The sequence below is a fragment of the Empidonax traillii genome, unplaced genomic scaffold, assembly GCF_003031625.1.
Source record: "Empidonax traillii isolate 1590-97213 ecotype Southwest subspecies unplaced genomic scaffold, ASM303162v1 scaffold20:size5563877, whole genome shotgun sequence".
In the NCBI taxonomy this organism is placed as follows: Eukaryota; Metazoa; Chordata; class Aves; order Passeriformes; family Tyrannidae; genus Empidonax; species Empidonax traillii.
In genome coordinates this window covers 2,880,684-2,906,556 of record NW_020955213.1, presented here as the reverse complement: position 1 = coordinate 2,906,556, position 25,873 = coordinate 2,880,684, and the positions used below count along the sequence as shown (strand labels likewise).

At 40.0% G+C, this 25,873-nt stretch overlaps 1 protein-coding gene across 7 annotated transcripts in view; it reads right to left on the bottom strand.

Moving 5' to 3' along the window:
• Positions 1-25,873, bottom strand: part of IL1RAPL2 (interleukin 1 receptor accessory protein like 2) — a 364,240-nt gene that overhangs the window by 96,555 nt on the left and 241,812 nt on the right. For all 7 annotated transcript variants that reach the window (XM_027898862.1, XM_027898854.1, XM_027898846.1 and 4 more), the window contains one exon: positions 4,962-5,036. In XM_027898862.1, the coding sequence (XP_027754663.1) occupies positions 4,962-5,036 (75 nt within the window). The remainder of the gene's footprint in view (positions 1-4,961; positions 5,037-25,873) is intronic.

Below are 25,873 nucleotides of genomic sequence, written 5' to 3'. Positions count from 1 at the left end.
GGTTTGTGAGTTTGCACTGCTGGGAGAAAATGATTTTCGAGCACCGAGTCAGGTAATTTACACGGTGAGTCTGGAACCTCTCTAAGGGAGGGGAACGAAGGGGACCAAGTTTTTGCTGGTGTTGGGATGGAGGGGACACCAACCACAGGCCTTCTATGCCTTCAATCCTATTTCCCTTCTGCTCTGCCATTCAGATCACAGACCAGTGAAAATAGACACTGTGGACAGTGAAGAAATATATTTAAGATGTCAGTAAATACACAAATTTTCGCTTCCTAAATAACTCCTCCCAGCCCATGCTTCAAACAAAAAAGGGGTTTTTTCCTAACTAATTTTACTCTATTCCCATACCTGTCAGCAGATGTAACTTTGTATATTCCCTTGCACTTGTTTTACAGTAGCTCTATTGATCTCTATTGATCTGCTTAATAATGAGTCCCAAGGAATTGCACTGTTAAATCTTTTAGAAACAAAATCTTTCTGAACAGGTCAGTTATTAGGAAAAGTGACAATCCTCATAAACTACGTGTTTTCTTTCCTCAGCATCTTTAGAAGCAGAGAAACTACCATGACAAAAGTGAGTTAAACCCCTTGACATTTTCCCTGTTCAGTAAATGAATTAACATAGATGATTTTTGATTTGTTTTGTAAGACTCCTGCTACATTTCTTAAGTAAATGCCTGAAAACAAAACCAGTAAGCAACTGAAAAGCAAATGATACGTAAATTATATATTCAATGAATATAGATCCAAATATGCAAACATTTATTCCCATCTCAACTATCTCATTCATAAGGAGAAGAGTAACTTAACATTACACTCAGTGTACTCCATGGAACAGGATTAACAGATGCAGCTTCTATTTTGATATTGTAATTTTAGTTTTTTTGATATCCTGTGGAACACACAAGTGTAAAATAGCAGCCATGGTGCAAACTGGATGACTCTGGCATCTGCTTAGACATGGACTAGCTAGATACAGCTCTTACAAGATCCTTACAGATCCGTGTCCAGCCAAAAATCAGCAAAGCACAACTGTGCTTTCCTTTCTCCTGCAAATGCCTCTGCCATGCTGATTTTACACCAGCTGAGAATTGGCAGCACGACAACTCACAGTTATCAGGTATTTGTCAGATTTTGGCTTCCAGAATTGTGCAAATGAGCTGCTTCAGAGAAGAAACCTACTCTGTAATCATATAATCAAAACACAAAGGATTGGTTTTCTTTCTTTCCATGTTCTCAAAGCACTAATAGCTAGCAAATTTAGTTGGAAAATAATTTAAAGAATAAATTAAGAAATCAGCAGAGCCATGTCCCAACATGTCATCTTAAGACTTAGCAGCACAGCATGCTCCACTTGCTGTCAGACAGCTGTATGTGAAAATAGATAATAGATCTTTAAAAACTTACTGCTCACAGCCTTGAGACTTCTGACTGAGGTCTCGATCTTCACTTTTCTAAATCACTGAAGGAATTCTCTAACCTCAGGGATTTGGTATGAACAACCCACAAACACACTTAGGTTTACATGGTCAGTCAAAGCAATAGCAAGTTCCTCCTCTAAAAAATGGGGACTTTGAACAACTACTTCTAATCACAACTGCATAAGCTTTAATACATTCACATTGAGAGCTTTGCATGGCAGACAATCTTGAATGCCCTCTACTAAAGCCATTCCATCTCCTGGGCATGAGAGTTATGTGTATTTTGGCTTGTACTATCGTATTTCTTTCTGATGTCATGAAGTCAACTAAGGAATATCTTTTTTCAGTAAGAACATTATATTATCAGAGTAATGTCACATATTTGCAAAACATATATTATATAGTAAGAATAAATATTATTTGTTAAACCAAGATACAGTGTTGTATCCACAACATACAGTAATATTAAATGTAAATGCAATCAAGAACTATTTCTATACCAAATCCAAAGCAAAGAGCTAAAACACAAATAAAAGGGTTTTTTTTTCCCCAGTTTTGTTTTTATGAAAAAGGAGCAGTAAATGGACAAGAAAAAAAATTTCAGTCATTATTTTCTAGGTTGGTCAAGAGATGAAATGATTGCCTGACTTTGTAAAGCAACTTAGACAGTGAAACTGTTTTTGACTATATTTCTAATCCTCTGGGATGTTCTTTTGTCCTGCTGTCAAACCTTCTCTCTCTAGCTCTGTTTCTCCAGCACAAGTAAACATGGAAAATGGGAAAGAAGCAAATTCCAGTTTCTGCGACTCTCTAACCTTGACAGGGTTGGTTTTGATCTCTGTCACATGCCAAAGAAAAACAGAAAAAGCAAAAAGTACAGTCATGCTCCTTAAGAAGAACAAGGCAGGCTCCAGACCATGTTTGAAGCCTGAAGGAGCTCTTTTATCTGCCATCAATAAGAATTGTGAGTACCTGTTTTCACTGAATCTTCTTATAAATGCTGAAAGCTAAAAGGTGAATATTGAAGTCTGCAGTAAGGTCAAATAAGCTGCTAAATAGTTAGGCCACTGCCTAGAGTTCAAGAGAGATTTTGCACTGCGTTGTGCTAATCATTAAGGATAAAGACAGTAAATAATTATTAATCTCCTCTCCTTATAGGGCAAAGACAGCTACTTCTTTAAAAATTAGTTTTCCAATAGAAAACTAAAATAATCTCTGCAGAAAAGTAGATGGATTAAGCTCAGTTTCTTTTGCAGTTTAGAACCACTGGGGAAAAAAAAAAATCAGGCATATTGGGTGATTTGACTCCATGTGCTAAAGGGCCTGTAAAACACAGGAACTTTGCTTTGCTTTCTAATAAAATACTGAAGAATATATATCGTTCAAAACTCCTCGGAGCTTCACAAGATTTCAAAGAAGTATTCCTGCAGGTGACCTTACACACAACTTTCTCCCCCGTTACTTTGCTGCAATCAAATGATTCTCTCTCCTGCAAGGCCCTGGTACATCATGAGGGTCAGCACCACATTGCAGAGGCCAGAACGAGCCTCCCAGCCCCAAGCTGCAGGTGGCCTCCAGAAGATGAAGGTGCTCCCTGAGAATCTTCCAGCTTTATCTTATTTGCCAAGTAAAATCAAGGGGGAAATCAATGAACTTCACTGCAAAAGAAGTCAGTTCAGGTTTTTGCATAAGCATTAATATAACACATAATATTAATATGGTTTGGTAGCAACAACCAAACCCATTAACATATCAAAAAAAAAGAGCACCATATGCAAGTTCCTTGATCTTAGGGGACAACTAATGGATTACATTTCAGCATGTAAAGATGCAAGATTTATTTTTCCCTCTAGAGATATTCCAAAATCCTATTACTGAGCCACATCTCCATGGAGAGGAGGTGGTTTGTTTGTTTTAATTTTTTTTTTAATCAAACTTCCTTTTAATCAGCCAGAACAAAATGTTTTCACACAGAAAAAAAAAGTCAGTGCAAAAAACAGAGTCCTGATAGAACAGGGGAACTTGGAAGAGAAAATGAAGATGAAATGAAAACACAGGAAATAAAGATGTGTACTCTTTCAGTGCCTTTATTACACAGATGTATGCAGGGATGGTGTGCTCCCAAAGGAAATCATCAGAAAGTTGACTTTTAAGAAGCTGGACCAGGAGACTGAATTCAGTCTTCTGGGCTGATCCAAACTTCAGTGACAATATTTTGCTGCTAATTCAGGTAGGGTTTTGACTGTGGCTTCACACTATTTTGTATCCTCTTTTAGGGACCATTTCTGCTCAGCTATAAACATTTGAGCCCTGTGGAGGGGAACCTAAATGGGTACATATGCACCTGTCTGCACAACTCATCTGGCACTGGCTGCTTCCCAGATCCACTGCTGTCTTCCTTCCCTGTGCAAGCCCTCACAGACTCCTGACTGCACTCAGTTCAGGTATATGAGAGAAAGCTAATCTTTAAGATTAGCTAAGGTCACAAATGATTCATATTCTCATTTATATCCTCACATTCAAGAATTCAAACCCCATTTTTAAATACTTCATAGCATCTACAGTGCTTCACTGACATTGCTGGGCGCCCAATTTAAGAACAAGGATGTGCCTTTGTACTCAGCTCAAGTAGGACCCTGTAGAGTTTCACAAATACAAACAACTTTACCACAATGTCACCAGCCCCCTTGAAACGTTTTGTGCTGACCCTGCTTGCCTTTAAACACCATTACACCACTGAATCCTAGCCAGCTTTGTTATAAAAGAAGAAATAGAGTCAAGCTCAAGAAGGAAAATGCCACAGCTTCAGCACCAAGTGAATAATCCCCATCTGCAACACATCTCTTGTAATTTAAGCTCATGTCATCACAGTCCTCAACAGCAACTCCAATTCTGCCTCTCAGAATTAGAAATCTATTTTCAAGTCACTGAAAAAAACCTCTGGAACTTCAAAGCTGAGCAGTTCTTTCAGCATCAAGATGCATCACAGTTCCTCAAAGTTAGCAGAACTCCCTAACATTAGTTTCTAACATGAAGGAAAATACAGGCTGCTATCTGAGATTCAGAGATGTGCATTCACAGAAGAATATATAATAGCAGTGAGAAAAGCATACAAGCATTTTAGTCAAAAGGCCTTTCTTATAAACATTCAGAACAACCTGAAAATGCACTGCTTTACATTGACTTTTAAAGGAATCAGCACTTCTTTTATGAGAATATTTGTCTTAGGGTGAACATCAACTAATCAATACAGCACCAAGGCAAACATATATTACTATATCAATCATATATTAAAAAAAGCATCAGCAATTTATATTTAATGCCCATTGTAACCAATTAGTACTGCCATCCCCTGATATTACACAAGTTCATTTCCTTAAATTGCCATGGCAGTAAATTCTACGGTTATAAATGAGAAGCTGCAAATTGATTTGCATGTAATAACAGTACCACTAAACCTTTCTTACCACTTTCAATTTATCCCATCTGCTACCAGAGTGGAATTTTAGGATCTATTATTCCCAGAAGGGGACTTACCCAGCTGGACATCTATAACAGTTGGCTGGTTCTCCATGGGGAACAATGGCTTTGGAGGTTTGTCTGTGAGTAAAGCTAGAAAAGAAAATGAGAAAATGTAATGGAAAAACTGAGACCAACAACTTCAAAAAGAAAAAAAAAAAGCTCTGTCATGTAAGCAATCAAATGTTTGTACACTTGATGGCACATAAACATTTATTACATACTATGGTTGTTACACTGCCAATGTGTTACCACTTTCCTCGTGGCTCTGGCGATCCCCTGATTCAACAGAAATGAGCTATTTCAAGAATTACACTTTTAATACAAAGCAACAAAACAAATTCTATTTCTCACTTTTAACCTACAAATAATAATTAGAGCAAGTGGTTTAGACCCTCATGCTGCAAAGTTAACACAATTAATTTGAACTGCCAGACAAATCTGTTTCAGTGTGACCAGTCCCAACGTGCCTTGATGCTTGTCCAAAACAGCATATAAAAACTTGCACATGAATGTGGTTGAAGCACTCCAGCAGCTCCACACTTAGCTTAGACTCTCACCCCAGCAGGTGGGGCACCTGGACCCTCTTCTCAAAGCCTGAGTGGGGACCCTGCCTCCTGCTAAACAGAAGTATCTCCACCTCAGAGCAGGAAAAAGTACCCCAGCCTGGTCCTACCGGGGGACTACTCCAGCCACCAGATAATATAACTATTAAAAAACATAGCTACAAGTAGGGGCTTCATAACCCTGCTTGAGGGCTTAGGTCCAGACAGTGAAAATAGGTTTGTAAATTCAGTTTAGCTTGAAATAAATATTAAATATTCCTGGAAATGGGGAGAAAGGTTATTAATCAAATATAACATCATGCACCACATGAAATCAAACATTTCAAAATTACCTCCAAACTTTTCCCCCCCAGCATGCTGGGAGGACATATCTCCCCAGGTCTGCTTCAGCCATGAGTTAAGGGTTCTGCACAGCCCTCTAGGGCTTTAAAAGAAGTCAGCTGAGAGGCTGAAGCAGAGGTGCAGCAGTCACACCTTCCACTAATGTGACTCAGATAAACAGCTATCAAATCACAGCTGCGTAAAATTGGAGGTAGCTGAAAAAATATGCTATAAAAAAAAACCAAACCAACAAACAGTGTCAACCTACAAAACAATTTTACGTAAACATCTACAGAAAATGAAAACTGTATTAAAGAAATACTTGCTTGATATTGCTTTACAGTCAACACTATTTTTAAAACTCTCTACGAAGTGACTGTCAGCACAAACCACTTCCCAGGTGCCATTTAAAAGTAAATGGGGTTCCTTCCACTGATGCCACAGCTGTGCTTAGACTATTAAAAAATAGGCATTTTGGTAACAAGTCAGCAGCCAGCATTTCAAATCAAAATCATGTGTGCTTTTAAGAACTCCTTGTACAGTGTACCCACAAGGACAACACAGGAATCTCCAAGGGGATTTAAACAGCATGCCGTTAAGAGTAAAACAACAAGCAGGACTCAGAATGAAAGATAAGTGGAAAGTTCTGTTACTGAGAATTAAGCAGTTCAAAAATGTTTATCCAATGCCGAGTCACAAGAGTGATCCAAGGGCAACACCAAGGCTACCTGTACAATCACATTATTTGGAGATTAGCCTGTGAGTAAAAAATTTCTGATAGAAACAAATAACTAATTTGCTGTCATCTGAACGTCATTAGAGAATGAGACAAAGTACTGCCAAACCTGTATGGTCCAAGTACTTGCTTTCCAGGGAATCTCAATCGTAACTAAAGCTGAAAACTTTGAAGTAAGAGTTTTGGACATCAAACCTGAGGGAATCCTTCAGAAGACAAGATATGTTTGAAGCTCAGCATACACACGAGTCCTCAGAAGTACAGAATGAAATGCAGAAAGAGATCAGCTTGAGTATGAAGTTCTAAACAACTTGATATACCAGGTAAGTGTTAGTTTGGGTGGAAATTTGATTGTGGGAGGAGAGGGAAAGCCCAGCCCCCCAAAACATTGCATCCCAGTTGAGCATGTGCCTTATAGTTCGTGAAGGGCCTCAACACGGTTTCAATTTCTGGTATATTATCAGTACTTTTCTTATCAACTTCTTTCCTGAGTTTTTCAGGCTTTTGTTGCTACCTTTAGGCTTTTCTTATATTATTTTTCATTTCTGGTACCAAATTGTACTATGTGCATTGTAGGATATGGAGAAAACTTGCTTGAGTAGCTGCATCTATGCTGTGCCAGTGTGGTCAGGCTTTTCTTGCTTAATGTTCTCTTCATATCTCATCTCCACCTGCACCCTTTGCGACCCAATCTGACCAGGGTTTCCCCATTTCCCTTAGTTTACTTGCAGTCTGGGTGTTTTCTAAATGTGCTCCTGTGAGTCATATTTTAAATGGTTATACTTTGCCATACTGTTCTTGGAGAGTAATCACCATAATGAACTGGCAGCCTGTCAGAACTCTTTCTGTAGGAACTGAAATGGCCCAAGGGGATTTTGAGACTAGAAGGCAATGAGCTGCTGGCTCTTCAATGTCAGATGTGTTTACAGAAAACAAAACCCATTCTTATTGTAGAGGTCAGACATCAGATTACTTATTCATTATCATTTATGAAATTCCCTTTTGGTCCTTCTTAAACAGAAAGGTAATACAAGATATTCTCAGCTAGGACGGATTCTAATCCTACATGATCTCTGTACTTGACAGAAGTCCACAAACAACCTTTACTCAAATTCCCAGTCCTCTATGAGAAGTTTCTTTAAGTCTCAGAACAGTTTGATAGATGTATGGCACTCCGATTTCCAGCCTTGCTCAAGGGGAAGCAGAACAAAAAATTAAGTGCTGTTACTGTATCAACATGTATTTAACAGACCTAACAGTAGAACTCTTGCTTCATCTCCCACAAAGCCACTTTACATCGAAACAATTAAATGCACTTCAAACATTTTTCCTATTATTAAAGGGGCAGCAGGACTTCTGCTATGAAACTGAATCTACCTTGCAAACTGTCATAGGAAGAACTGGGATAGAACTGTCTGCTTATTTTTCCTTCCAGACACCATGGAACGTGCCAGGGCCCTGGGCTGCTCTGAGCAGCAACCCTTACACGGTGGAGCCACTAGAACACCGATGATATTGGTTTCCCAAGGCACAACTCCTAGGCCACACGGTCCTGCCTTTGCAAGGTACCAGGTCTGGCAAAGCAGCACAATAAGGGGTTGCTTTGCCTTTGCCTGCTGTTCTAGGACTTCATTCTGTGAATAGAGTGGGACAGCTTTGGGGGAGTTTGTTTCTGCACATGCCAATGGATGGATACAGCACTGAGCAGACACTGAGGGGGGGCTCACACCAGGTGGCTGTGCCTTGTCCCAGGGTGACACCAGGCTCACTACCTGGGGCATCGCTGGAAGTCACAGGTGCTGGATGACAAGCTGGAAAGACATTTCTTTACCCAGAGGCACCTGGCAATGCACGTGCATCCCATAGGAGCCTGGTGAACACGGCCAGAGGCTGTTTAGCAGCCAGACTGCTTGGAGACTGCCTGAAGTGCTGTTTTCTCCTGTGCTTATACTCACCCCATTCAAAAATAACACACAAACTTTAAAACAATAATCAAGTTGCTGTGATGTCAACACTTGCCATGTGGTTTGTCCCTAAGAATTTTTAAGACAATTTTTTTTTATTCTCTCTTTGTCATAGGCACAAGGAGTATGCTGTCCCACCAGAAGTGCTGCAGGATGGCAGAGAAGAGACTTGTGAAAGATTCGGTCTTTGTAGTTAGTTACACAGCGATCTTTATCAGATAAAGGAGAGCATGATATGCTGCCCAGGTCAATGTTTAGCTACTCATAGGAACAACTGAAGAAGAAAACTGCCTTGATGGAGTTAGCTTCTGCTTTTAAGTGTCAATGCAGCCTAAGAGCCTGAAGGCTCATTTTTTCCCCACCACAGCCTTTCTGTTTTAAAAGTCTCTCTTTCCATATTCAGACATAATCTCACACACTAATGAGTTCCCTTGAAAAAAGCACAAAGCAGTTGAAAACAAACAGCCGTAGGATATCATTATTTAGGGATGAGCAATAATAACTTGCTGGAAAAACTATCAGGCTCCTAAGGAAGGACCAGTTCCTTCACAGTTTATTTGACACAGCTCTCTATTTCCCTACACTGTTTCCTACCTTCCTTCTGCAGCAGCCTCACAGTACTCACCCCACTCCAGTCAGACTTTTACAGCAGCCACAGTGACAGACAGACAGCCCAAGCTGTTGCTACAGTGAACACAAGTCTTTTACTATGTATTGCGAGTGGCTCAGCTAAACAGAACTTCTGAACTGAACACATATCACCTTCTCCAGTACCATGCAAAGGCCATGCTTTAAGCCAACAGGCATCACCTGTGTTCTGAGGACCTGAACTGCTGCCAGTGTGAAGCCAGTCAGCACCAGGGTCACGCACTGAAACAAATCTGCTTATGATTTAAAGGGCCTCTTTCTTATGACTCAGCACAACTGGCACATTTTCCAGGTCAGGTAACTCTTCTAAGGAAGCTAAAATGTTCAATCCCATGTGGGTAACAACTGGTCAAATTGCAGGGAACAGTTTTCTTCTTTCTCATGGTTTCACTCTTCTTGTGATAAGCACACAAAGTACATTTGCTGTTCTATAATTTGCTATTGATGTATCTCCTGGACATTCGTTCATGTAATTTGGAATGATGAACGGAAAAATTATCCAAATACGAAGCAGAATGCAGGGAATCTGACAAAATTGTTTCAAATCTTCTATGAGACAAGTACATACCAACCTACTTCCTTCAATCAAAGGATCTGGCATTTTCCCATCATTAATTAAACACAGAGCCTCTAGTATCATTCAATCAAGAATCTGGCTAACCTTTTGACAGCAGAACAGATCTGTTGGAATAGCAGCCTCTGGAGCAAATAACTGCATGCCAAATCCTTAATCTGAAACAAGCTCATACCCCAAGTTAAGCTTTTGTTCACTCCTAGTCCAAGTACACATGCTTCCAGGCATGGCTTAGATCTACTTTGGCATCTAAGAATCTTGGCAGTGACATTGCAACTTTCACACCATAGATGACGACAGATCTAACTGCGTCTAAAACTCTAAATCATTATGTTAACCAGAGGGCACATCTCACTAAGAGAAGCTCAGCATTATACCTTTTAAAAAGATATATACCTAATTCCCTTTGTCTCATCCAAAATCTCAGCTTGTGACAAGAGATTTCTCAATGGCTGGCAGACCTGACCTGCTGCTGCTTTATCTTTCGTGTTGCTGCTTACACCTAAGCAAACGTGTGAGCCAATTGTGCAGATGTAAATGTAAATGTGACAGCTATAATTCGGCTGCCAGGGACCGAACTGTGCACTTGCAGAGTTAAAGGCTTCTTTAAAGAGCCAAGGGTTCCCACCTGGACTTTGCAGACTGAGCCTCTAACACAGGATCTCCAGCAAGCCCTGCTATCAGATCAGAACACTTGCTTTTCGTTTTCTTGGTACAGCAGTAAATTACTACACAAGGTGAAAAGTAGTAGAAAACCACATAAAGCAACTCATTCATAAAAATGCAATTTTGTGAGGCTGTGTTTATACAAGGACCCTGTTTCCTCATTAGCTGTATCGTAGTGTGTTCCACCAGTCAGTCAAAACACACTTCTCCATCAGTCAGCTATTGTGCTATTTCCTTCCCCACAGTGTCAAGCTGACAAAACGATTGCACCTCCGCCTGTCATTTGCTCTAACAGAAATAAAACCATTGCAATGAAATGTTAACAAAGAATAAATGTCTACATCTTCGAAAATAAACACTGAACACTTATTCTCAAAAAACTCCAACTTAATAAACTCAGAACTTGTGTGGAAGTCAGGAGTCATTACCCAGTGACAAAGAGGTTTTCTCTATTTATTACTATTCAAGCAGGAAATGCTTCTTCTGGGACAATGCGGTGAAAGGATTCAGCAACTGGATGCCTCCCCCTCTGCCACCACCACCATGAATATCACTTTTTGAAAACTCTACCTAGGATCAAGAGTGCCTTAATGCACTGTTTGGACTGCCTCTGTGGGACAATTTTCTGCAAGAAGGAGTTTAGCGCTTTTATATTAGCAGTAAATAATTGGCATTCATCACATGAATTCTTTTTATGACACAGAAAGAAGGACAACACAATCACAGTTTTAAGGAAGATGCTGTGTCCATGCTGAAATGCAGCTCTCAAGGGAAATGAATTTTGAGGCACTCAAATGCTCTTGGATCATTACTGGTGGGTTTGATTCTAACCCATTAAGTCCTCAATGACTCAGAACAGCCCTGTGCTTGACAGGTCGTACTACTGGCACCAAGAAGAAGCTGGCCATGACTGCACCTCCCTTGACTTTGAGAGCAGTCAAAATTCTAAACAACTGGCCTGTTCTTGCCAGCTGCTCCAACAGCTTCTGCTGCAGGCGTGACCTTGCAGACCATGGTAACTGTTTAGAACTAGTAAGAGCAGCTGGCACTTCTATATGCAAAATCAACTCCAAATAAAAAGTCTTGCTGCCAGTCTTCTCATCTGTCTTCAGCTATTGCACATGGGATGCTATCAGAGTGCACACACATAGCCAGATAGCTTTGGAGAGAAGAGCAGGAGCATCAGGTACTAGATGAACTCTGTTGAATCCATGAAATGTTACGAGAAGTAAAGATTAACTAGATTTTATGGTTGGGATCTTCTAGTTTTCTGATTTGTGCTGGACCTTCTTGCCCCTTCACACAAGGCAATCGAGTCATGTAGGGCTGTAGAAAATGAAATGGTGAGATTCTGGCAGAACTTACGCAATAGAGTAGGACTTAGGAGGACTCTGGTGAAGTGGAATAGAAACAATAGCACAGATTGCACATTACTGAAGCACAGATGGCAAAATCCCACAAGGTGCCTATCACAGAGTAATTACAACAGGGCTGAACACTTCACAGGACTGCAATATACATGTTAAATGCCAGTGGCAGCTGACTGTTACACATCTCCTGATGTGAAACACACAGTGACACTGATGGTAGGGGTTACCACTGGTGCTGTCGCTAGAGTCATTGCAAGGTGGGTGCTGGAAAGCAAAAGAATTCTGTGTTAGCAGGGCTCTCACTGGATGATGCTATCAAGTTTCCTTACTCCTACAGTTGCCAACACACCTTTCTTTTCACTGCATTTCCAAATTTCACAGATTGTGTTATATTATGCAAAATTCTTTCCCAACCGAAATGATCCTATGATCGTTTTATTCCTTTCCTAAATGTGGATCATACAGCTTGCTTTTATGAAGAAAGCATGAGTTTCCCCTGAAGTAGAGAAGAAAGTGTAATAAATTCTTACTAAATGTAAATTGCATTTTCCTGCAATGTAATTCATGAAAATCTCAAATGGAGTGTGCTTTATTTAATGAACAGAGTGTATTTAGCACAAAGGAAACATAATTTCATCTGCACTCAAAATGTTTCTCTTGGACTCTGGGCAGAAATAAGATGCTTGAAATTACCCTCTATTTCAAGGAGATCCGCAAAGAACATTTTATGACATTTTATGGTTTGGCTTTTTTAATTCTTTTTTCTTTCTGTCTTATAAAAAAGTAAAGAAATGGTGACGGATGAAGCCAGATCCTATCATCCATCTTAGAAGGACAGCTGGAGCCTTTGCATGCAAATGAAAGCTATCATTCTTGTCAACCTGAAGCCAAAGCACCAAAAGCTGCAGTCCACAACCAATTAATATTCCATGATCAATGTGACCACTTATACACAGTGAACTACTGCACCACAGCCCAGCTCAAGCCAGATGAATTATCATGGAGTGAATCTTATGCATTGTTTTAATAAAGCTCAAAGCAATCCATTATTCTCCGAAACCAACAAAATTTGTATTAAATACAGATAGTGTATCAAAAGAGAATTGTGGATGATGAGTACCAGCTGAACTAAGTATTGAGCCCCTATGCTACCATACACAGACAAAACAGTGGGTGCTCTTTTAGGGGTTGGGAAAAGCCATCTCCAAGCTCAACAGCAGCTTCAAGCCAGTGTTCATCACCATCTGCCAAAGGAGGACATGGTGCCATTTTACCACCTCTCTCAGTTTGCTGTTTCAGCAACCACACGGCTGTGCCCTGAGACAGCCCAGATCAAACCCTCGCTCAAGACCAAACATTCCTGTGCAGTTTTTCAAAGAGGACAGAGCTACTGAAGATAGACATTAAAAATGCATTTCACTTAAGTCTCAAAGGCAGTAGAAACCATTTAAAACTTGTACTCTGGACAAGATTAGAAGTTGCACAGTGTAACAGCTCAGCCTGCTTTGATGTTCAGCAGCACCGTCACAATTTCAAAGCTACCATACCGCAAACAATTTTTAGGTGGAATTTAAATTGTAAGTTTCTTAGATTAACTATATTCACAAGTAAGACACATGGAACTTCAGTTAAGTCATCCCTTGCCAATTGCTTTGGCTCTGTAGGGGGCTAATGAGTAGGTTTCACCCTGCCCCATACAGTCTACTAACTCTGATCCACTCTTTGGATTAGCACCCTGGCTTCCAAAGCTTGTTACCGTGATGAAAAATGTTACCATCCTTGACAAGGAAAACCTTTTCATAAAATGTTTATGCAATATTTATGTAGGTTCTTTGTCTCTAATTTGCCTTCAAAAGCCACAAAATATATTCCACCAGGTTTTGCTAGTATTTTTTCATTTTTCCATTGAAGAACTTTTGAATTATATTATTCACTAAGCACATGGAGCACTGCTAGGAAAAAATTGGCCCGAATCATGTCATTGTTGGTTGGATGAGCAGAAAAATGAATAAAAGCAGGCATAATAAAAGCACATAAGGAAATCATAGATACATTCACTACTGTTTATCCTGCCTCATGACCGAAGATCATGACCATCATCTTCTGAAGAAAGACAATGCTTTAAGAAATGAAGGAAATAGTCATCCCAGGAAATTTGTCTTCTTATTTGAGGCAAAGAATTTAAAAGAATTAACAATAAAAGTAGCATCCATAGAAATCTCTGGCGGGATGACCCATTTTCAGAGTCGGCACTGCTGCCTTTTACCACTTACATCAGAATTTATACCAGCTGATGGGAAACAGAATAACCCCTAGTGATCAGCCCGGGACCTGAACCTTTCAGTTTCAGCTACCATCAAACACAGCAAGGTTTTCTGATCAAAGAATTCAATTTCTTTTTCACAAAAATACAGCGAAAATGCAAAGCACTGTGTCAGGTTTGCAGCAGGTAACTATTCAACAATAAACAAGTAACATTTTAAAACTAACATAACACTTAATGGTCAGTGGGGATGCAAAGAACTGAAAGCAAACCTCCAACAGGAACATGACTAAAGGCTGCACAGAGATCCATACATACAAACAGTATGAGGATGGATGTCATTCCAGTGCCCACCGGTGCATCTCCGGGCAGCCCTGTTAAGAAGCCCAGTGAGTGACATGCAGCAGAGTTGAGAGTTAAAAATGAACTTCCTGGTGAAACAATGCAGAGACCTCAAGGCAACACTAAAAGCAGTGGAAAACAGCGAAGACATGGCCAAAAAAAATGTCTTTGGGACTATTCCTGTTTTTAATCAATTTGACCATTGCTAAGCAGGCTGTCAACACATCAGACATTTATAGCAGAGGAGTATAAAATAAACTTTTCAGCAGGGTAAGCGATGGATTGTACCTGTCCCACAGGTCAATTTGAGCACATGTTACATATACTGCATGCAGCAGAAACTGCAGGAAGGCCTAGCTTCCAAATCCCCTGAAATGTGAGATTAAACACTCCCACAGGCACTTCAAATGGCTGCTGATAAGGATTTAATCCTTCAGTATATTTCCTCCATCCTTTATTATGAGATCAAGATAATCTTTAAATCAAGAGAAAAATAGAAAAAAAAAATGGAAAGAGCCAACAAATGTCAAGCAGAAAAACTGGAGAGGAACCAACCCTATTTTTATTAACAAATCCTCTCAGCGAAGGCTTATATACCCAAAATGTGTGGTTAGGGCAACTTTCTCCCCGCAGCCCTGGTGGACAAGGCAGCACCAACTCTCTGAACAGTGCATGGACATGACACCAATGGGCTGCCCCAAAACCCAGATCCTCTGCCTGAACTACTTGTGCATAAGCAGGCTCTTAAAAGGGGTCTTCTGTTCTCTTGTAAGTTCTCCATCAAGTGCCAGGACAGAAATCAGCACTGCTGCTGCCCCTCAGCCACTGGGACACTGTTGGTGAAGCAGCTCAAAACAGAGATTACTTTCCTTGGCTTCTTCATTTCTCTGCTGTTCTCAGAGGGCCATTCATTACCCAGCTTTTAGGTTTTCTGCTGCTTTTTCTCCAGAAGCCAGATGAAAGTTTTGCACCAGAAATGTAACTTCTGAGAAATTCTTCATGAAATTGTGTCAGCTTGTTGTAAAGAACCTCCTTGACACTTCATTTTCCTATAGCAAGTGTCTTCTATTTGTCATGTGTAGAAGAAATTTAAGATTTTGCTTTGACATTTTCAACAAGAGAACAAGATGATTCAATCTGTTCTAGGTAGTAACTGCCATTACATTCAAACTACATCATTCAAATGAAACTCAACATACTATTTTGACTGCCATTTTATGTCTTACATATGATTACTACTGCCCCATCTCATGGAAAAATGTTCAAGCAACAAAGACTTTTAAAGAAGACCTCCAGTAACTGTCTAGTAATGCCACTCTGAAACTTCTATTTCTTTCTGAAACAGCATTCTCATGTAGCATTCATCAGATGTGCCTTTATGACAGGATTTTTGAGAATTTTGGCTTGTTTTCCACTGTAAAATGAAAGCAAAATCTGAGGAAAAAAAACCACAACATCACAAATTTCCTCCCAAATACAGATTTCTGACCAACTATCCTACTTCAATCCCCAAGGATGGGATGACTGGCTGATGAAGAGGCTGAGCATAAACTCAGCAGTGGCAGTGTAGGAAACAGTAAAGGTTGCATTACTTACCACATTCCTTATACAGTGAGTGTGATAACCTGCCCAGGTACATAGGATTGTTTTACCTACCACCTACTCCCCTTTGAAAATTTTTCATCATTTTGTTCTCTGCTTTCAAATGTATTATGCACCCCACTCTGTTCTCTCTAATCAACACGTAGACATCCACCAACTCTTTCTGATGCACAATAGCCATCAAACACCTGTCTTATTCAGCAAGTATTTTACCTCAATTCTAAGGCCTGTTTTCTAGAAATGCAAGGTAATGGTTTAAACTGAAAGACGTGCAATGCATAGCTGAAGAGGATGAGAGTTTCTCAGGAGGTGAACAATATTTGGATTAATAATTAGAGAACAAAGTATTTTAACAGGGTAATATGGAGATAATCTAAATACAGGATTAGAGGCGGGAAATATTATCACTTTCTCTCCCAGATTTTAATTAGTAATTAAAGGAAATCTTTGTGTGTCAGCACACTTGTAATACAGGCACTATATAAAGATCTATCAATTATCTACACACTGTATAATATCATTGCTTTTTAGAGAGCCAGTGGATTAAATACAGAAAGGAAGACCTGGCGTTTCCTTGGTTTTTGTTTGGGTTTTTTTTAATCAGTAAAAGCATAGTGGCATCGTAAAAGGGCTGGATCACAAAAGCAAAACCACAGTGCAGCAGAACTGTCAGACACGCTCTTAAGGCAGAATGTCTGTCTTAATCTGTTATTATTCTCAGTTTGTGTCTAAAGACTACTTTCTGTACTATGCTTTTGTTGTCTGTTACCAATCCAGAGATGGGTCCCTGTAGATACATTACTGATATCACAACTAAAGGGAGTCTTCAAAAGCAACTGCAGGATTGGGCTCCGCTTCAGCAAATACACCAGAGTAAGTCAGAGACCTCTCCCAGCCCTTGATACTACTCTGCAATGATGTGCTTCCTTACCAAGGTGCTGTAAAGGGATCTAATATACTGTACTGTACTGTAAATTGGCAATTTTGGCTGAACACATTGTAGTACTGTTTTTCAACTGCTCCAGAGCTAACATTTAGGGAATTCTGAGTTGTTGCTGGAATGCTGCCTTTCTCCTCCTACATACTCCCAAGTTAGTATATATCTTTCTGTTGCAAATAAGAACCTTTTTGTTCAAATTAGGTCTAATCTGGAGCTGTTTAACAGTGAAAGTATCATTGACACCATATACTGATCTTGCAAGGAGCAGAAAACTGCAACGCCATTTCATATCAAAGCAATGGAGCCTTAAGCTTTTGCATCTATGAATGATGAGCAACATTACTTCAAATGACATCTTTTGTCAGAGTTGCTTGAGCTAAAGACAGAGTGAATCCATTTGTATAAATTGTGGCTTCGCTGCTGAAAGATTACAAAAATATATGGTGCTATCCTTAAGTCTCAAACCATTAATATAGTTAAAATATGCCATCTTTTCCCTGGAAGAACTAGCAAGTCCTTAAAACACTATCATCAATCACGACTAATTCACTAAATATACAATTCCAACAGCAATAGAAAAAGAACATGCAGTACAGTGTATCATCTGTCACTACATCAAACATCTCTATTTTTCAATGGAAAATGAAAGGCAAGATTTCGTAGGTCTGTGCTATAGATGGTTCGTAACTGAATTCTTGTTCCATTGGGATTAGTCCTCTACTTGTTTTCAATTAGCTAGATATTTTTACTTGGAAAAGGAAACCAACATTAATTTCAATCCCCAAGAAAATAGTCTGGATGCTAGTTTAGTGTCATGGTTTAATCCAGCAGGCAACTGCTGCTTGCTTACTCCTCCCCTCTTGGGACTGTGGAGAGAAAATCAGAAGAGAAAAAGTAAGAAAACTCTCAGGTTGAGACTAAGACAATTTCATAGATAAAGCAAAAACCATGTGCACAAGCAAAGCAAACAAGGAATTCATTCCCCATTTCCCAAGGGCAGGCAGGTGTTCTGCATCCCCAGGACAGCAGGGCTCCATCACATGTAACAGTGACTTGGGAAGACAAATACCATCACTCCAAACCCCAGCTCTGTCCCCTCCCAGCTCCTTGTGCCTCCCCCAGTTTCCTCACTGGTGGGGTGGGGTGAGGAGCAGAAAAGGTCTTGGCTCTGTGTAAGTGCTGCTCAGTGATAACAAAAAAGATCCCCGAATTATCAACACTGTTTCCAGCACAAATCCAGACCACTGTCCCATACCAGTTACTAGTAAGAAAATTAACTCTACTCCAGCCAAACCCAGGACATTTAACCATTGAAATAATAAAAAAACTATCAAATGGATCTTATAAAATATATTTTGATTCCTCAAACCTACACATTAACCGATTTTCTAGAATTCCACAGATTTTATGCTGCCCAAAACCACTACAGTGTGTAGGTCAGGAGTCCACTGCATTCTACAAAAAGTTCCTGCCCACTGGTACTATCCTGTTTGATTCAGATCATTGCTTTATCAGTTGTATTGTCGTCGTGTTAGGTCATGGTTTGGAGCAATAAGCATTTCACTATGCAAGACTGAAGGTCACACTAACCAGAAGGAACACTAATGGGGTGAAAATGAGTATCGTGAGGACAATAAATCATTCTTGGAATCCTATTTAATTGATCATTTTGTAGCTGCCCTTGCTTCCACCGAAGTCAATGGCAAAGCTTCCATTTCTCTGGATATGAATGGGATTGGGTCCTTTAAAGGATGGCATGTTTTATGAATGTTGAAGGTAGCATATTTTACACTGGAATCTTCTTTATTAGTTCTAAATACAAAACTTAGTTGAGAGTGCCAAATTGCTGTATAAAAGCACCCAATAATACGGTACATTAATTTAACACATGATAAATTTTCCTGTTAGTAGTATTAGGTGCTGTCACTTTCAATATACAGATATCTAACAGAGTGTGTTTTCTAACCCTCATCTTCCTCCCCAGTATTTTCCTCCCAGATTTTACAAACATGCACAAACCACCATCTCTCCACCTTTGGCTGGCAGTCTGATGTTTCTTTTAATAATATGTGAACTACCTCTGAGGCAATGGGATCTCTCCCTGAGAGCCAGCTCCCAGCAGCACAACACCCACAGCTCCTTAGCAAGAGGGCTTATGCTCACTTGGAATGGAAACAAACCAACAAGGATTATTCTGCAGTCATGTTTTTTAGGTTAAAGAACCTGACTTAACCTAGTCTGATGTGAGCCATGACAGAATCAGCAGCTCAGGGTCAGCAGTCTCTGCTCACCCTGACACTGTGGCTGAAGCAGATGTTCTTTGCCATTACTGAGCTGAGCTGGCCTGGGCAGACAAACTGGCCTGGTAGGAGATTTGGTTGCATCTGAGGAAACTCATTTATTCTCTCTCTTTTCTTTTGTTATGAGCTCAACTCAAGAAATGTCACTGTCTCTTTTGTACACGGATCGCTGCTGGTCATAATCAAGAGGCTTTGATGAGGTGTTTTCAGAGAAGCACAGGTTTCTCTCTGGTGCTCATCTCTGCTCTGTCAGCATAGTTAAAAAATTTAATTGGAGTGAGTGGCATCCACCAGGGAATGCTCAAAATCTCCAGATTTGCACTATGGTGGGAGGAAACAGCACAAGAGTGTGTTCCTTCCATCTTTCTAATCCGCCTTTCCATTTCCCTGTGCCTCTTAGGAAGATGATTTGCCAATATCACAAGTTGAAATGTCTCCTTTGGGGAACAAGCATGAGGGATCCTAGGTGGGAAGAGGAGAGGCACGTACAGTAACAGTATAAGCCATGGGCCCTGTCAGAGATGCACTGAGATAAGCATAGAGATGTGGGGAGGGAGCATTTCCTTGAGGGACTCTACAGGAAACGGAGATGTGACATGTGGGACAATATTTAACTTCCTCCAAGCTGAAACAAATGTACTGAGGAGGTTTGTAGTCATAAAAAAAAGGTAAAAGCTCTCTACAAGATATGAAGCAGTGCTTTACTCAAGATCCTATGTGAAGGCATGGTCTCATATCAATTCATGCACTTTGGACTGCTGCAGGGGAAGCACGGTTTTAAAAGCAGGGGAAAACCCTTAGGTCAGAAAACCTTCCAGTCTGAATCCCTCTTGCAAAGTAAATTTCATGTGGGGATGTTTCCTCCGAGAGATGAGGCTGAAGTCTCACACACAAGCACATTCAGAGGTTTTGGGCTGATTATTGTGATGCTGCTGTTTATCTTGATCCTTTATGGTTTTAGTCTCCTGATTTTCTATAGTCAAAGCACTGGCACAGCAGCCTGTCACCAAGGAGAGTAAATTTGGCACCTGAGGTCCAGGCTCCTAAAGCTTGGGGGTAATAGTTTGGCTGTGAGGGATGTGATTTTTAGTGTTAGTTTTTGCTGGTACATTTTTTAATTCATAAATTTCACTATAAGTTTGGGGTATGTTGCATCTTTTCCCAGATGTCACTCCTCTAAGGTTATAACTCTTTCATTCTACATATTGTTTATTCTGTTTAAAACATGACAGTGGGTAGAGGCAGAAACTAGGAATCTCCAATTATGTTTTCACACTGTTTGAACACTGAGCAGTTCTCAAATATTACACGTAGGAGCCTCATTAATTTTTTCAGACAAATGGTTTATGAAGGAAGAGAAACATGTTATTGGTTGCCTGAAACTGTTTGCAAATTATGTCAAATTCAGTTTTAGATAATAATAATAAAAAAGAAAAAGAAAAAAAAAAAAGAAAGGAAGAGTAATATACCTCTTCTCCACAAATAGAAACACCTTGATATGACATTTTTACTATATAAAGCATAGTTATATATTTTTCTTCAGAAAATTAAGGCAATATCTTTGAAGCATACTTAACTTCATCCAAGCTAAAACAAATGTGCTGAGAAGGTTTCATAAGAAAAAGAAAAAAATCATATTACTTTTTTCCCCAAAATATTATATTTAACTAGTATACTGAGAAAATTGCCACAGAGCATTGAGCAATGGCTCATCTTCCCTTTCCAAGGTTCTTAAAACCCTGCAAATCTGAATTTCTACATAATCTCCCAAATGTGTCCTTTTATACCTTGCCATTAATTTGATTAATCTGTGTGTAGGATTTCAGGATATTGAATTTCCCCCGGTTTTGCATAATTTCATATGATGCTTTCGTTATTTCATTAAGCAACTGAATCGACCGAAATGACTCACATTTTCAAGCTTCAGATTCAGGCAGATAAAACTTCCTAATTTAAACTCATGGTAGCTCTGAAAGCTTCTTTCACAGCTGCAGAAGCTAGAGTCTTAACTTTTGCTTTTGTCTTTTTTTTCTGTAAACTAGAAATTCTGGAGAGAAAACAAACCACTATCTATACCTTCCATACCACAGCTTTCCAAGGAGGAACATCCCATCCCTCAGAACTCAGTTGTCTGTCCTTGTACAAGTAGGTTTTCTCTGGTTTGACAGACTGTGGTCTCTAAGAAAATGGAAGAGCCCTTCAAGCCTGAGTGTCTTGCAAGATCTGATACTTCAATGAGGCTCAAGAAAACCCTTTGCTGAAATCCAAACCTACACAAAGTACAAATAGATTTATTGCCTAAACCGAGAGAGAAAATGGAAAAAATGCACAGAGAGTCTGTTTGAGAGTTCCCTATTCACTTATCCACATGTACAACCTATTTTATACCAATATTTATGGTAAATAAGTGAACTTCTACTCGGTGTTAAAGCCATAGCTGGGAAAGCAGGAGTAAGGGCAACTACAGTAGTAATTTGAAAATGAAACAAACAGAAGCACTTCCTGGCCCTACTTAGTTCTGCTCCTGTGCACAAGGTTGCTCCACACTGATACCTGCTCAAATGAAATTACAGCTACAAAACAGGCTTTGTCTCTGTCCTAACCCTATCCAAATCCTAAGCTTTCTCTTTGGTTCAGCCTTAGCTCAAAGACCTGCAGCCATTGCATATGTTTGATATTTAACAGGAGCATAAATCAATTCTCTGTTATGCAAAAAACCTTGATGGGCTGGACAAGCACTTCATATACTGATAAAATGTGGAAGGCATCCAAGTGGTGACTCTCCTAGATTCCTTTAATTCTTTTGTGTATTTTAAATTTATAAATCACCAGTTTCCAAAATGTGGGCAAGCCAGTGATTACCCTCACAGCTGAAACATGTATATCCCAAATCCCAAGCGCACTGATAAGTAAGTAGCACATTTATAATAAACCCATATGCAGCAGGAGCTTGACAGCAGTAAGTCATACAGCTGTACTTGCATGGCACACTAGCATGGCAAGACTAAAGAAAAACAGGCTTGCCATTGTCCTTTTTCATTAGTGTTATTTCCCTTATGAGACCACACAAAAGGTGTAGGGTCCATTCTATGGGGTAAAGGAGACCATTACTTTGAGCAGGACAACAACAGGACAACAGCTCTACAATGCTCAGTCAAAGGATCTGGGGACAGGCAGGAAATTAACTCATCCTGGCTCTGCTGTAAATATGGGTGACAGGCAGGAACACACGAGACAGGGTCAGCTGAGGAGACCCACGATCTCTCCCCAGTGTAAGTTCTTTCTGTTTGCTGATTCCCCTGTAGACCAAACAGAATTAGCAGCAGCAGAATGAAATGTCAACTTGTCACTCATGAGCTATGAGCATGCCATAAACCAACTGTCCCTCTCTCACATGGAGGTGCAAGGTTGCAGGGATGATCCAAATCACGTTCACCTTCACTAGGAATCTAAATGCCTACTTCCCAAAAAAGCACACCTGTGGAACCCTTTTCCACATTGCTCTGGACAGAGGGAGCCAAAATTCCTCAGGGTGCCTACCATCTCCAGACTGCACTGGTTTGAAAGCTTCCTGAGATCTGGTATCCAGTCGTGGTGCTAGAAATGACGGTAGGCACAGGACCCACTCAACTGAGTGCATTTACACTGATGGGAACTGCATATGTGCTGTCTCCTTACTGGGAACACTGGTCAGCAATTCTCCAGAGTCATTCCAGACACTGAAAGTGTCGAGGTCAGTCGGTTGAGGAATATTTCCAGTGACATGTTCCTGACCCTGGTGTGCACAAGCCATAATGGCTTCTGTGCCTGAGGGCTGGGACTCCCTAAGGGGTAAATACTGATGATGGCCAGGCTTGCAGGTGATAAGGGCATAGACATTTCCAGATGCCCCTTGTATGTCCTGCATGCACAGAACTCAACATGGCCATAAACTGGTAACATCCCAAGCCTTGGCTTTGATCTAGTGGGCATTCATTCTGAAGCCCAGTGCTTCTTGTTGAACAGCATGGTTGGACACTTGGCTCCTAAATAATCCAAGTTGGCCAGTATGTATCATGTACTTCCATTCTCAGATGAATTTTGCTGTGTATTTTTCTCCTCCTGCTGCATTTTCTTTACAAACAAGACCTTCTATTCCTCCACTGCTCAGTTAGTCTGAGATCAGACAGTCTCTTCAGTACACAATGCCCATTTACCAGGATCTTGCCCAACCCTAAGCCCACCCCTCCAAGTCTCTATAGCATTTTTAATTAAGTGCTACTACACAACTGAAAATTAGCATGTTTTCTTGCTTCAAAAATCAGTGAAAAACAACACATCACCAACTGCTATGGAAGACTTGCTAAAAGGTTTCCCCAGTGCCAATTATTGCTGCCTCAGTGATCACTGATTCTATGAAAAAATCATTACATATACACAAAGTCAACAGTCTGTTAGCACAGCAGAGTCAGAGCAGCAGCTGCCAAACATCAGTTACTTTGCACTTGTCTACTAACAACAGTCCTCTTGCACACATGATCCACAACTGAGTCATGTTACACACCTCTAATTTTGCTTCCTGAATGCAGACAAATCAAACAAGTATAATCTAAGCCACAGCTGACAGCTTTGCAAGTCAAAATCTTGACCCCAAGTAAGATGAACTTGGGATGAATTGACCAGTTTAAATGGCACTTCTGAGCTATTTCAAATGAAAATGGCATATTTTCATTTTTTGTATGTGGGAATTTGGGGTACCTGCCTGTGGTTACAATTCTTTAATAGAACATATATAAAAATCAACAACCTGCAAATGTTGGTTCTTCTTAAAAATTAATTTTTTGAAAATTGAACAAAATTCATACTATTGAATAGCATAGTGGACAAAGATTTCATTATTTTTTGGGAATTCTCTTCATTAATATTAGAGATTAAATAACTTCACATTATTATTATCATAATCATCACCATCATCCTCATTATTATTCAACTCAAACAATTTAACTTTTCAGTAGAAGTGACCTTGAGACCTAATGTATGGTCTTGGTGTTTTTATTCTCCTCATGATTCTTTGTTTGAAAGGACGGAAAAGCAATTTGGAAACTCTACAATCTGTCTGTCCAAACAAAATAGTTTATCCAAACCAGAAAATGCATTACATTAACTATGTAATGTATTTTCTAGCTACTTCCTCCTCTGGAAGAGTGGATAATCTCAGGTACAGTCACCCAGCCTCACAGAAGACTTTTATATTAATTTAATGCAACATCACCAACCCATCCCACACCGAAACAGTGGGAATAGGAAGGGTAGTGCCTGACTGAAAAAATGTATGTTTATCCTCTTATAACTAAATTTAATGTACTAATCCAGTGTTCATCCTTTGGTTGGAAATCCTCCTGTATTTGAAACACTGATTCTTCAGGACAGCAGCTTTGTAGACCTTGCTCTCAGTAAACAAATATAATTAACTCTTGGCACAGTTAAGTGACACAAGCCCTGATGACCTGCTGTTCTGACACTGACACTGAACTGCCCTCATACAGCAGATGGAGGTTTCTGTCCTTTAACACAGCCTCATCAGATACCTGTGGGCAAGATCCAGTATTTTTCCCAAATATACCATTATTCAACCAATTTACAAGGAAAACGTAGCTTTCCATCAACTGGTCTTCCAGCCAGCATATGAAAAATCCAACCCACTCCCACTCTCTCCATGGAAGTCCACACTGCAGGTGCTGCTCAGGGGCTGGCATGTGCTAATGCCTGTCCTCCCATTCCAGCCAGGAGAGGCCAGGGCATGGAGACAGCACCATCACCATCACGTGGACACTTCACTCCAGTGTTAGCAACTCCCAGCTGTGTCCTGTATGCACCTGTCTGGCTTCACTTGGCACCTTCTTGCTTCTGTTTTCTCTTTTGCAGTTACAGCCAGTGAGCCCTTCTATATGAAAAAACCACATATATCACCAGAAAGGCACCTTCCCAGTAGTGTCACCAGTACAGAGATTAAATTTTCCCAATATTTAGCCATTTCAACAAGCTGCTATCACCAGGCTCTTCCTGCCAACAACTTCCCTGGCCATCCCAGTGGCTCCACCGGCACAGCACCTCAATGTGCTCTCACCTCTGAGCCCCTGAGGGTGCTTTAGGTTTTTGGGATACACTTTGTAGGTGTGCCTGGCTCTCCCTCTTGCTGGGCACATCACTTTGTATCTGCTAGTGTTAAAACATTTTCTGGTTTAATATATCCAGCTTGACAATAGATCTGGATAAAGCTCTGAATTTTTAATAAGGCAAGGTCTGTTTTGATCAATAGGTGTTTTCTAAGAAAACAGGATCATAAATAAAACAAAGTTAATTTTTAATAACAGAATTAACATCTAATGGAAATCCTAGCAAGGCAGGAACAAAGCTATTAATATAACTATTACTTTAAAGTCTTTATTACCTTGGGAATTTTTAATAAATAATTCTTGCCTGTACAACAAATCTATTGCTTGCCCTTCGATTTTCACATGGCTTAACCTCCACTGTTTTGAGAGGGTGTTAGAAAAACCCTGCAGTACCTTTGGAAAGGTGACAATACATTTAAGATTATTCACTTAGGCAAACAATGTCCTGACCCACTTTCAGATCCTCACTAAGGAAAGAACTCC